The sequence below is a fragment of the Plasmodium brasilianum genome, chromosome 10 (genome assembly GCF_023973825.1).
Source record: "Plasmodium brasilianum strain Bolivian I chromosome 10, whole genome shotgun sequence".
NCBI classification, from domain to species: Eukaryota; Apicomplexa; class Aconoidasida; order Haemosporida; family Plasmodiidae; genus Plasmodium; species Plasmodium brasilianum.
In genome coordinates, this window is record NC_090123.1 from 679,759 (window position 1) to 694,166 (window position 14,408).

Consider the following 14,408-nt stretch of genomic DNA (forward strand, 5'->3'; position numbering starts at 1 on the left):
ATACCCAATAAATGCATAATACCCAATAAATGCATAATACCCAATAAATGCATAATACATAATAAGTGCATAATACCTAATACGTAATACATAAATGCAAACATAAATAGTACCTAATTTATATACTGTGCTCCTATGGTATTCCTTTTTTATTTTTTGCAAGAGTACCCCAACGCTCCAGTGCTTTAAATAATCTTCCGTTACACTACTATGCAAGTACTTCTTGCTATGCATTAATTTTCATTTTTGAAAAAAAAAATATAAATTAAAAAGTCAGCGTAATGTTTTTAAGTCAAAAATTTTCTTTGACGAAATAGTGACAGCAAAGAATTTTAAATTTTAGTAAGTATTCATTTATTAAGTTGAAAATAATTTAAAATATATATGCTTATACCAATTTTTTGAAAAATAAATATTTAAATTATGCTCCTGAGGATTACATTGATAATTTAATAAAATATTTCTTATATATATCTATATATGCTTATACGTATGTGCGTTTATACATAACCATTATTGTCGCTTAATTTTTTTAATTACAAAAAGGGAATATATTATTAGTAAGAAGTAAATAAAAGATGGCTGACCAATTTACAATTCGTGTGAAAAAATACATGAGCAATCCACTCCTGCGTAGGAAACAGTTCGCTTTAGAAATATTACACCCCAATAAAGGATCAGTGTCAAAGAAAGAGGTTAAAGAAAGATTGGCAAAAATGTATAAATTAAATAATGTTAACACTATTGTTTTATTTGGTTTTAAAATTTTATTTGGAGGGGGAAGAACCAAAGGTTTCGGTTTAATTTATAACAGTGTTGATGCAGTTAAAAAATTTGAAAAGAAATACAGACAAATAAGAGAAGGTTTAATAACAAAAGAAAACAAACCCGGAAGAAGAGCAGCAAAGGAATTAAAGAACAGAAGAAAAAAGGTAGGAATAGTCAATTCTCATTAATTTTTCATTAGTTTTACCTGCACAGTTCATATATTTTTGTCCCATTTTTGTGTAGCTATTTTATTTTTATTTTTTTATTTTTTTTTTAAATACATAATTTTCATGCACAATTATTAAGCGAATTTACGAAACTTCCAATTTTTTTTTTTTTTTTTTTAACCAGGTTCGAGGAACGGAAAAGACAAAAGTATCCGGCGCGAAGAAAAAATGACGGCATTTCATTTCAAATTTTTGTATTTTCTGGAGGTTGTACTATTGTATGTTCACCCGCTTGTTCACTCGTACATTCGTGCTTCCCCACGTGCCCATTTAATTTTTATGAATTAGAATAAGTTTTTTATGATTCGTTTTTTCTTCCCTTTGTGTGCACGCTTATTTATTTACATTTCTTTTTTAAGCTTAATATTTATCAGTGTAATTTTGTTACACGTTTTATGCTAAACTATTTTAAATGCTAAACATAGGGGAAAATAGCTAGAAAAAAAAAAAAAAAAATTTTTAAGTGTATAAATATAACAAGCGCATATTATATGAAGTATAAAATGTACTGTACGCACTAAAATGCGTCATGCTTCACATATGTAATATTCGCACAATGAAAATAATTGTATATAGGACATACTCACATATAATACGCAAGTGCATACTGCTCAAAATGTGTAGTTGATAAGAAATATTGTAAATACTTCAAATTTTATTGTATTAATGCATGAAAAAGGAAATGCACGGATTTTTTTTAAATGCGTGTGAATGCATTTTAGATATTGTCCAAAGAATAGCAGCGCGGCATGGATATACAATTTTTGCATATTTTCCAAAAAAAAGATAAAAAATATAAATGCATTAAAAAAGGAAAATAGGAAAAAAAAAAATATTAATTTCCAACAAGGTAACGTGAAAAGCATGTGTGGACTACTCATATGTACAAAAGGGTCCCAAAATACAGCACACATACATATTATGTACCATTTTCAAATCCAAAATATGTATCTTCAATCTACAAACAGTCGATGACTATTACGTATACAAAAGAACATATACCTTGATGTTACTTTACATTACAGTATGTTGTTGATAAATAAAATGAAAAAAAAATTGCACCTTATAAGGATAGACAAACTGCAGCATAAACAAAAAAAATAAAAACAATAATGAATGAACGAGTAGATGAATATACAAATTGAAAAATGAATGAATATATGAATAAAATAGTACACGAATAAATATATGTGCAAAGGAACAAAACGAAAAAGTGGGATGGTCATAACGCAGATATAGTTGAGCGGCGTTAATAGAATAACGAAAAGGTAAAACGCGACGGTGTGCCTTTATCATAGTGGTTGTTTTAAAAAATAAAAGGAAAGAATATATAATCCCTCCGTAAGAGAATGCCAACAAGGTACTGTTCCAACACATTAGGAGAAAACTACGCAAAATTTTAAAAGTTTCTTTTTAAATTTTGTAATACTGAGCTCTTTGTTGATGTTATGTCCCTCCATGTTGCATGTATTTCTCTCGATCTTGTTAGTAAAGCTGTCATTTGTGTTTCCATTTTTGCATTTATGTTCTCCTTCGCTTTCATGTTTGCCTTCGTGTTCTCTTTTATTTTTACACGCCGGCACCTGCGTATGATACGCTGACAAGGCTAGCAGTAAAATAATATGCCAAAGAGAGTGCTTAAAAAAGGAACGAAAATTACTTTTGGAAGGGGCTTCAATAATTCTCTGGAATTTATAAAGAATAAATAAATTTGGAAATAAGGAGGTTAAGATATACATGTAGGATGTATATCCACAAAAAAAAAAAATAAAAGGAAGAGAAGATAATAATATTAAATATGGTCTACAAAGTTTGGCTGTATATATGCCATTTTGTTTATCTTGTAGTGGAAACATTTTATATTTCCCTTTTAAGTAATCTTCTTTATATAAATACGCTAGAGAATAAAAATGGGGAAATTGCCATAAGAATTGTGTAAAAAATAGTATCCATGGTTCTGGTAAAAATAAATTCTGATCAACAGCTGTACATCCCATTAATGTAGGTATAGAACCAACTATTGAACCTACATGTGTATTATATGGAGTAATAAGTTTTAAAGGAGTATATATACATGCATATAAGAAAATATTAAATAATCCCAAGTAAGATGTTAATGGATTATTAAAAAAATGTAATAGTAATGATCCTACAACTGCTGACGTAAAAGCAAATATCTTTGCATGTGTTAAAGATATTTTATTATTATATACCAATGGTCTTTTTTTAGTTCTTTTCATTATCTTATCAATATTCCTTTCAATAATTTGATTAAATGAATTAGCACTACTACTACAAAGAAATACACCCATTGCTAAGGCGTAAATTTCATTTGTTGATGAACCACCTAACATGAAATAACCAAAAGTACTACTTATAGTAACCCATAAAGTTAATTTACATTTTGACAATTCTAGGTAACTTTTTATATTACTTTTTAATACGCTTATTTTATTTTTCTCACTAGCATCCTTATATAACTTTTTTACCACTAAAGCTGTTTTTTCCTTTAATTTTTCTCCCTTTAAATCTATGCTACTAAAAAGGGGGCTACTCCCATGTGTTAACAGAAGTATATTTCCTCCCCCGTTTTTATGCCTATTTGAATTGGCAAGTGAAACGGATTCGAATCCTGCTTCGTTCCCTGCTTCGACTCCTGCTTCCATTTCTGATTCCCCTTTTTTTCGTGTAACTCCCCCCTGACGTGCCACAGGTACGTGCAAAAGTTTATACATATATTCAGAATATTTTCCGTTCCCATTATTAGTAATACTAAAAAGAGGATAATTTGTGTGGTTCCCACTATTCGGTATGTTTTCTTCTTTCTGCAATATTTTATTATCTAATGAAATACATTTTGTATAAAAATCTATTAATCTTTCCTCTACTGCACTCTTTGTATATTTCTCTTTTTTACTTATATTTGCACCTAACATTACAACACTTTCCTTTTTCAGAGTACCGCTATTTCCCTTAATATAAGTAGAATATAATGAAGAACATTCTGAAACAGTCAACACCTTATTTTTTACCTTTTTATTTGTAACAGCATTTTTTTCAACTATGCTTATGCCTTTTTTTGTTACATACGCACTACGCAATAACCTTTTTCCAAGCATCGTTTTTCTCCTTTCATTCTGTTATTAAAAAAAAAAAAAAAGAACAAATAAGCAAACCGCTGCAAAGCAAAACGAAAAAGGCATAACACATAACACATAACACATAATGCTTAACACATGCCGATCATAATGCTAAGCCCGCTTAACCCATGTTTGCGTTCGTGTAAATACACACATACAATATGATACTTAAAAAAAAAAAAAAGGTCAATTATTATAAAAATAAAATATATCTACAATATTTTTAACCTTTTTTTTTTTTCTTTTTGTTATATTGACATCCTACTAAAAAGTGTAAAAACTTAATATAAATATACATAAATATATAATACTCATAACAAGTTAGTAAAATTTTCCCATAAAAGGAAAATGCTACATATATGTGAAGCACTAATTTAACTTTTTTTTGCCAAAATATCTGTATCGGTTTAACTTTTTTTTGCCAAAATATCTGTATCGGTTTAACTTTTTTTTGCCAAAATATCCGTATCGGTTTAGCTTTTTTTTGTTAAAATATCTGTAACGGTATTGTGTACAGTAATCAAAAAGTGTTCATTAACTCACACAAAATTGGGGAATGGGAAAAAAAAAAAAAAATTAAACGGGCTTATAACCCTTCTGTGAATAAATAAAGAAAAAACGTAATTTACATTTTATTAATTTTTTTTATTTTTTTTAATTTTTTTAATTTTGCTCGTAAAAAGCCCTAACTTTATTCTCAACTGAACAATGCCATTTACCATATCTCGTGTACTTTTTTTTTTCATTTGCGAATAATACAAATTACTTGTACCTGTTAGTCAAACATTTTTGTTATAAAAAGCGCATACACATATATATATTATAACAATTACTCAAGAGGGCAATTAGGAAGAATGTTAAGTATTTAATTGCCTTTTAAGCAATTTTTTTTTTTTCAAAAATTATGAGGTATACAGTATGCGCACACGCCCCATATCATTTCTGCGGGAACAGTTATAGCACTTTTCACTTCAGTTGCTTTCTCTTTTGTCTTATCAAAATAAAGCTATTTTATTATAATTGACAAATAAAAAGAAGTATGAATAGGTAATTTTTACAAGTTTAAATTTAAGAGCATCTAAATTTCATTGAAAAAAGAATATAATAATTTTTTAAAATGTAATGACCAATGAAAAAACATTCCATTCGGTCTTTTTTGAACAGTATTATATTATAACTAACCAGAAGGGGGGAAATTTTAACTCCTGTTATTTCTCGTTTATTGTCACACCATTTGCGCTGTTATATATATATATATATATATATATACACATACGTATGCACATATTTGTGCATGTGATAATACATGTGAATATATAAGTATATATATTTAAAAATTTCTCAGTATCTTACTTTATCTGTGAACCATACTCCTGTAGTTCCTTTGGGTTGTCCAAAATTTCGAAATAATAAAATAAATGTATAACGGGAATAAAAAAAAAAAAAAAAAAGTTATACCCGTTAGCTGCTTAGCAAAAATTAATACACCCACAAATTACTCAGCAAAAACCATTTAAAATGATGAACGTAATAACAAATTTTCCTTTTAAAAATAATTACTTTTTAATATGTTAACAGATTTGTAATGAAATATATTCCATTTATTTCCTTTGGATTTATATTCATCGTGTGCACTTGGAATTGGGGAAGAACATTTTTTTTTCTTTTTTTTTATTTACAACGAAGGAATATTTTCTTTTAAAGATAAAAGGATTATTCTATACAGTACTTATGTATGCTTTTTTTCTTTAATTAAATATTTTCCTTCCTCTATTTCTTTTTTTTTTTTATAAATATAAGTATTTGCAAAATAATGATGTAAGCATGTGTCTTTCGTTTAAAACGTTTCATTTTTAACCATATATTAATATGTACTCTCTTTATTTTAAAAGATAAAATGATCAAACATGTGAAATTTATGTATATACATATATATATATATATATATATATATAAATACACTTTATCGTTGTGATAAGTGTCTGTTCTTAAAGGAAATTATCAAATGGAAAATATTAATTTTATTACATGATAATTACATTTACACATAACTAATTAGTAAAATATTTTTTTAAACATTTTTTTCCTCGTTGAAATACCAACTAATTCACGTGCTTAATTTGTATCACTAAATTGCATTTGATAGAGATGCAAAAATTAAAAATGAGAATGGGTGGGAAAAAAAAAAAAAAATTATAATAATGATAACGTAATAATGATAAAATAATAATGATAACGTAATAATGATAAAATAATAATGATAACGTAATAATGATAAAATAATAATGATAACGTAATAATGATAAAATAATAATGATAACGTAATAATGATAAAATAATAATGATAACGTAATAATGATAAAATAATAATGATAAAATAATAACGAAAGTATGGAAATAAAATAGTAGCAAAAATAACTTGAAAAATATTACAATATATCAAAGGAACATTTAGATAAGTTTACTTATACAATGCATACATATTCACATATACACATTTAAGGGGATATCAAAGTTCATCTTTCAAAACGCTTCTTTCAATTATTGCCATTTGAGCGAGTTTAAAATTTATCATTTCACTTGTATACATAATATATTTATTCTTATGCAATATTTTATGGTATATATCATTTCATTATATATCATACAAATCTTTTAAATACATCTTTTATATCGCAAAATGATGTACATATATTATATGTAAGTATGTGAAAAATACGAATGCGTAAAATTGCCAAGTGGTGAAATTTTACATTTTTACAGCTAAAAAAAAAATATTCTGTTAATTTTTTAATTTCCTTTTTTTTTTTTTTTTCTTTTTTTTTTCTTTAGTTGTCCATTTGGCTGAATGTAAACTCAGCGTAAAAATTGAATTGAAAGATGTACAAGAAAATGTACGAACAAATGAGCGAAAAAGTGTGAAACAAAATAGGAAATGCATACATAAAAATAAATTTGTTACTTTTATATTAATACGCGCATATGAGAATTTTTTTTGTGTATTTTTAAATCAATCCTTATACATTTGTACTATATGATATTACATAAATATATACATATATTCATAAAAATTAATATAAATACATATATATATAATACGTTTTTATATATAATAATATTTATACAAACGAGGACAAAGTTTCACAAAACAAAATTTTTTTTTTATTTTTTACTTTTCATATAAATATAACTCAATGCATGCGAAAGGGATTTATTTATTTTTTTTTTTTTTTAAATTGTATTAAAATAATTTAAAATATAATTAAGTTAAAATTATTTTTTCTTTTTTTATATGCATACACAAATACTTAACATATATATATATATATATATATATATATACATTTTATTTACGTAAAGTTAAAGGCATTCTTGTGGTTCTCTCTCTTTTTAAATATAGTGTTACGAAAATAATAATATAGAATTTTTACTAATTTCGAGCTAAATAACTTAAATAAAGGAGTGTTTCTTCTTTTCTTTGTTTGTTTTCTTTATTTTCTTTTTGTTTTTTTTTTCCTTTTTTTTTGTGTTCCGAAAATGCGACCATGTGATCCTAATTCAGCTTTTTTTGGATTTATGGGAATTGCTGCATCCTCCATTTTTTCCAGTAATTTTTGAACATTTTAGAAGATTTACACATTTAGCCAAATTTTTGTATATTTATGTACATACGCATATATTTATATATGTATATATATTATGTATACCTTTGCATTATGTGTACACATGAATTTTGCTTGTTTTTCTTTGGAACGTTCATATGCAAGGATAGTTTGTTAGTGTCCTTTGAACCTTTTTTTTATTTTTACATCATTTTCCTCCCACTATAGCATTTGTACATGTGTATTTATATGTTATGTACATGTGTATATATATGTTACGTATGTGTGTATATATATATTACGTACGTGTATATGTATAGTGCATACACGTATAAGTATATTGCATATGTTCATGTGTATATTACATGCGCCTATATGTATATTACATATATATATATATATATATATAATATGTTACACATAAGTTTGTATACATGCCTTATTAATATTTTATTCCATTTCAGATTTGGGGGCTGCCTTTGGTACGGCCAAAAGTGGAGTAGGGGTATGTAGTGTGGGTGTTATGAGGCCTGATCTAATTATGAAATCGATATTACCTGTAGTTATGGCTGGTGTGCTTGGTATTTATGGAATTATTATGTCTATTCTTATATACGGAAGAAGTTAGTACATTCCATAATTTAATACGTGACTAAAGCACACATCCGTATACACATATATATATGCTAACATTTGTGCAAAAAAAACATGGATACAACTTTTTTCTTTTTAATTCTTTTGTGAAATGAGAACTATTTGTTTTTTGTGAATATAACTAAACATTAGCAAATTGTGCGAGCAGTTTGAAGTTACACTTAGGGAAAGTTAATTTGTTGCATATTGTTTTATAAATACATATACACATTTAGAATTTTTTTTTTTTATCTAGCCATATTGCTTAAATGATTTCATATATATATATTTTTTTTTTTTTTTATCTAAATAAAATGAATAAATGATATTTCATTTTTTTTTTTTTTTTTTCGTCAATTTGCAGTGACTCCAGCTGCTGAGTACTCCACTTTTTTGGGATACACACATTTATCATCTGGGTTAATAGTTGGATTAAGTTCATTAGTACGTGAACAAAAGGATTTAAAATGTTTTGAATATTTCTCCATATTCTGTTTTTGTCAGTTCACACAACAAATGTTTGAATGTTTGGATGTGTGAGTATGTGAATATGCAAATGTATGAATGTGCATGTGCCAGTATTTATTCGAAATTGCTTAGCGACCAAATTGTTATTTCTCCCTTAAATTATAGGCTGCCGGATTAGCTATTGGAATTGTTGGTGATGCAGGTGTAAGAGCCAATGCGCAACAAAACAGACTGTTCATTGGAATGATTTTAATTCTTGTTTTTTCAGAAACCCTTGCATTATATGGTAAGTTTTTTTTTGTATATGATACACACAGAGTTTCCTTGGAATGAACGAACAGTTATGCATATAATATACACGCATAAACTTATATATATGTGTGTATATATACTTATATGTACATATATGTGTACATCCGTATTGTATCCCCCGACAGTTTTCGAACATCTCGTTTTTACATCCCTTTCCCTACAGGTTTAATTATCGGTATTTACATTTCCATATCAGAACCGACGAAGCTTTGCGCATCATATGCAACACAATAACTTTATTATTTTTTTTCTTTAACACAAAAGAGAAGAAGATTTATGGCGTATGTAATTAAGTTGAGATAAGAAGCACAAATAGCAGGCAGATTTTTGCAATTATATATTTGTTAACGATTTTATTTTTTAGTTTATGTTACGAGAAAAATCAGAGAAATAGCTTTTATGCATATATGCATAAATTGATAAAGGCTAAAATTTTAATAGAGTAGAACTAAGCGTAGCTACAAAGGTGCGTGTAGTGAGAAGAGGGTAAAAAAAAAAAAAAGAAAAAACAATCAGTAGTAAAAATGATTTTTTTTTTTTTTTTTTTAAATAATATAAATCAAAAAGTATATAATTACATTATGCATACACATGTGTATGCCTATTACATCATAAGAAGGCTTCTTAAAATGTTTAAACGATGATAACTTCTTTTTTTTTAAAATACACCCATTTTAAATAACAATGAACTTTCTATATGTTGCTAAAAGGGAGTTACATATTTAGTTTTATTTTGATACATATATAGATGTACATTATGTACTACTTTTATGTCAGTCTTTTTTATATTATTTTATTCTTATAATATTTTTTTTTTTTTTTAACTTCATACACCAATATAAACGTTAGTAAAAATAAAAAATGAAAAATTCTTGAATGAAAAAAAAAAAAAGTCGTCACAGTGGGGCTAGTCGTGGAACATGTCTGTGTATTGATATATATATGTGCATACATAATACACATAAAAAAAAAGGGGAAAGAAAAATATACATCGATACTACTATTTGTTTGCGAACAATAAATATATTCCTTTATGTGTGCTTAAAATATTTTTAAATAGATTAAAAAAATGCATTTGGAGGAAGCATTAAAATATGCGTAACGTCAAAAGATCGTACTTATTTTTTTAAAAATCGTATGTTGCATTGGGGTATCCTTTTCATTAATTGGGATATACAATATATGCACGAGATTGAATTATTCATGTATATATATTTTTTTCTTAAAAATACTGTAATTATATCTTGTTAAGTCATAAAAATTAAAAAATGTACCTAGCCAAATTTCTACAATTATGTCTAGTTTCCATTGCAACAGGTCCTTTAATTTTTGTCGCCTTCAATTTATTTTTTGCTATAATAACAAATGCATTGTCATCAAATTTTATGTAACTGCCATCTTTTCTTTTAGTTTCTTTTTTTCTCCTTACAATAATTCCTTTAGGAGTCTTTTCTGAAATACCACATTCGCTAGTTTTATCTCGTATAGACACTCTTATCCTATCTCCTATTTTTCCTGTACCCCATTTATTCTTTCCAATTCCAATTATACATGCCTTTATGACTCCACTGTTATCTGTACATCGGACCATGGACTGCCTCCAAAGACCACTAAAAAGTTGCGTTAGCCGTATCATTAATTACGGTTATGCAGTCAAGTACGCATAAATATACATATACATATATTTATACGTACATAATAAATTGTAGCGAAAAGATTTTATCTGTAAATTATGGTGCAACAACCTTTTATATTTTTTATTTTCTTCAGCGTAGTAAGAAAACCATGAAGCTGATTTTACTTAACTCTTTCCATTTAACAGTATAATTCAACATGTAGTTTATGAGAACAAAAGGAAGAGAACAAATGTGTATTTTTTTTTTCTTTTTTTTTTATCTAGCCAAAATAGTAAAACATTTCATTTTTTTTTTTTTTTCTAGCTAAAATGGTAAAACGTTTTAATTTATTTTATTTTTTTTCTTTGATATATATTATCATGAAAAATGCAAAGTTGTCATTTTGAACTTAAGTTTATATTTACGTAAAGAGAAAAAATTTAGGGTAGTATAAGCCCTGGGTACATCTTCATAAAGCTGAAAACTTTCGAACGGAGAATGAATTGTTATCACACTTTCACGTATACGTACAAATATTTATTTAAGTATTATGTGTACATATTTAATATTATTTTTGTGCTTATTTTAAAAAGGGTTACCCCTTCTATGTTTTTTTCCTTTTTTTAGTACTTTGTGATCGCCAAACTTTTTTTTCTATGTTCATTTTATGTTTTTAAAAAAGGCATTTCCTTAAAAATATTTTGCATGAATAATAAATTTCATGCATTACTGATACAAATGCTGCGTTATTTATGAATCATACTAATTTAAGCAGTTCACAGAACATGTATATTAAATTAAATGATAAAAACTAGTTTTTTAATCTTTTTCAATGTATGCGCAAGTATAACACATAGTTACTTTTGCGTAATGTAAATATATAAAAATTTGTAAATTTTACGAAACATTTATTTTTGTACGAAATCAAATTCGAAAGTTAAGAATAAATACCCATAATCAACGGAATAAAATTTATTTTGAAAAAGAAGGGTGCATATTTTAGTAATCCTTACTAATATCAAAGGTGCTGTTATCAAATGTTTCATGATAAATGAATACACGTAACGTGGAAATTATGAATAAGGATGCGGTAACGTTTTTTAAACAAAAAGGAATAGAGATTACTACTATTACATATATATATATATATATATATATATATATATATATATATATATATACGTATTTCGTTATACACATGTCTACTTAACTGTGCATGGTGCACCATTCACAGTTCAGAAACATACGCACTACACACATTTACACCACAAGAAGTTTTCGTTCATCCTACGGGGAAAACGGGAATATACGTAAAACGTTTTGCGCACTATTGTTTATTTGGTTTAACTAAGCAGCCTTTGTAAGGTGCCTCTTGGCCATGCGCATGTATATATAAGTATAAACACATGTACACATATTTACACATATTTACACATACAAGAATATAGTTATATGGAATAAAATGAGGAGAGGTAGGTAATATGAAAAAAAAAAAGAAAAAAAAAAGGTTCTCTAAAAACGCACCATAAAACCTTTTTTCTTTTGTTTTTCATAATTATTCTTTATCGTCACGTCGGAAAAATGCAAATATTTGGAGGCCTCTATTTTTTGGTTCCTGATATATTCAATTATTTGATCTTTTTTGTTAAGAGGATAATTACTTTGGACTTGCTTCTTCTTTGTTAAATAAATAACAATATCATTTTCCCCAATTTTACTTTCTTTTCCGTTTCTCAAATTATAATCATTGGGCATAAGATATAGACAATAATATTTTTCAAATAAGTGTTCATATTTTTTAGTATAATAATCTTTTAACGAAATTAGAGATTTTTCTAAATAATCTTGCCTAATAATAATAAACTCATTATTTATTATAGTACCACTAAAATTTTGTGGAAGAAACAATATTGGTATATCTATAATTTTATTATTATGTTCATTATAATTATTAGTATTTTCTGAAATTAATAAAATGTTTTTTAATGTCTTATCTGAAAGTTCTTCATTTCTTTTTTTCAAATTATTAATTTCAATCTGACTTAGTTCAGGTAATTTTAATTTAGATAAATAATCATTTTTTTCGGAAGTTGACAAACTACATATATATCTGTGAACTTCATCAGATATATTACCCCATGCATGAACTTGTTTTCTCCATTTTTTCATTTCCTTATTCCACTGAGATAAACTCAGTTTTTTATCGATTCTAGGTGTTTCTGGGTGCCAATCATTTTTTAAATTCTCACTCCTTTCTTTTTTTGGCACAGCATTTATATATCTTTCATATGATATCAAGCGCTTCGTTAAACTAATATTCTTAAGTCTTTGATTTATTTGTGCTTTGCTTAACTGGTTGTTCACATTTTTATATTTGTTTCTCTGAAAATTTAATCTTTCGCTCATTTCGTCAAATAAGCTATAATTTTTTTTTTTTTTTTTTTTTTTTACGTTATATTTAAATTTAACTGTAATATTAGCCAACAAGAACATTTAGATATTTGTTTAACAAAAGCTATGAACTAAATAACAGAATGTATTTATTTACAGATAAGTGAATAATATTTTAAGAAGCATTATTGTTAATTATGTGCATAAGATTTATTTATTCGTTGCATAATTGCATTATATGTATGAATTATAAGCAGCTTTTTTATTATGTTAGTAGAGTGCATACATTACAGCTTAACGTGTCAACAGAGCAGTGTAATGGAGTACATAAGAGAAAAAAAAAAAAAAAAAAAAAAATCTTCCAAATATGATATGCATATGCTCATGAGGTTTTATCTGTTACAAAATTTGAATAAACATGTATAGAATAAACTTACCATTTTTAATTATATAGCGCTTTTTATATTTGTACAAGCGTATGTACCACCTAAGATTTTTGAAATGAACAAATGTATGTGTACATTTTATTACTTTTTCTTGAACTTTATATTTTTATTATTATTTACGAAATGGATAAAGATAATAATTTTCATTTCTTTTCTTTAAGGGAAATCACAAAATAGGCCTTTAAATTTTATGGAAAAAATTATTCTAAAATATAAACCACTGCACATACATATGTGCATACATGAGTTATACATGTGCACATATATACACACATATTAATACATACGCACATGTACACACATCCACGTAATACGCAGTAGTTATTTTAAGGCACACGTTAATGGTTCTCCAAAAGGTCTCCTACAAAAAGTTGTACATTTTAAAAAAAAAAAAAATTGTCCTCTTCACATGTTATTTTAGAAAAAGTATTGAGTGTAGTTAAAAATTATGATGAATGGAAAAAATGGAAAAATGGAAAAATGAAAAAACGGAAAAATGGAAAAATGAAAAAACGGAAAAATGGAAAAATGAAAAAACGGAAAAATGGAAAAATGGAAAAATGGAAAAACGGAAAAATGGAAAAATTACAAAATTACAAAATTAAAAACATAAGCATTACATCGTCTATTTACGCCGTACATTTATTTATACGTTATACGCATATGTAAATAGTTAATTAGACAATTTTAATACTAACTTATTATTTCAAATTATGTGTTAATGCTCACCACTTTTTAATCACATAATATTTCTTCTTTTGAGATACGAAATGAGCAGTTATAACGTATCTATTATTACACGTTT

At 26.3% G+C, this 14,408-nt stretch overlaps 5 protein-coding genes across 5 annotated transcripts; 2 read left to right on the forward strand and 3 right to left on the reverse strand.

Annotated features, from left to right (window-relative positions):
• Nucleotides 1-614: 614 nt before the first annotated feature.
• Nucleotides 615-1,167, forward strand: MKS88_003202 (40S ribosomal protein S24; the record flags this gene model as incomplete). Its single annotated transcript, XM_067216273.1, has 2 exons — nucleotides 615-932; nucleotides 1,120-1,167. 2 exons carry the CDS (start codon nucleotides 615-617, stop codon nucleotides 1,165-1,167), a joined length of 366 nt encoding a protein of 121 aa, XP_067072937.1.
• Nucleotides 1,168-2,371: 1,204 nt separating this feature from the next.
• On the reverse strand, nucleotides 2,372-4,114 carry MKS88_003203 (protoheme IX farnesyltransferase; the record flags this gene model as incomplete). The annotated part of the gene is made up of 1 exon (XM_067216274.1): nucleotides 2,372-4,114. One exon carries the CDS (start codon nucleotides 4,112-4,114, stop codon nucleotides 2,372-2,374), a length of 1,743 nt encoding a protein of 580 aa, XP_067072938.1.
• Nucleotides 4,115-7,672: 3,558 nt separating this feature from the next.
• MKS88_003204 (V-type proton ATPase 16 kDa proteolipid subunit) lies at nucleotides 7,673-9,384 on the forward strand (the record flags this gene model as incomplete). Its single annotated transcript, XM_067216275.1, has 5 exons — nucleotides 7,673-7,742; nucleotides 8,202-8,360; nucleotides 8,735-8,814; nucleotides 9,004-9,124; nucleotides 9,314-9,384. 5 exons carry the CDS (start codon nucleotides 7,673-7,675, stop codon nucleotides 9,382-9,384), a joined length of 501 nt encoding a protein of 166 aa, XP_067072939.1.
• Nucleotides 9,385-10,411: 1,027 nt separating this feature from the next.
• MKS88_003205 (50S ribosomal protein L14) lies at nucleotides 10,412-10,786 on the reverse strand (the record flags this gene model as incomplete). Its single annotated transcript, XM_067216276.1, has 1 exon — nucleotides 10,412-10,786. One exon carries the CDS (start codon nucleotides 10,784-10,786, stop codon nucleotides 10,412-10,414), a length of 375 nt encoding a protein of 124 aa, XP_067072940.1.
• Nucleotides 10,787-12,278: 1,492 nt separating this feature from the next.
• MKS88_003206 (histone RNA hairpin-binding protein) lies at nucleotides 12,279-13,259 on the reverse strand (the record flags this gene model as incomplete). Its single annotated transcript, XM_067216277.1, has 1 exon — nucleotides 12,279-13,259. One exon carries the CDS (start codon nucleotides 13,257-13,259, stop codon nucleotides 12,279-12,281), a length of 981 nt encoding a protein of 326 aa, XP_067072941.1.
• Nucleotides 13,260-14,408: the final 1,149 nt, after the last annotated feature.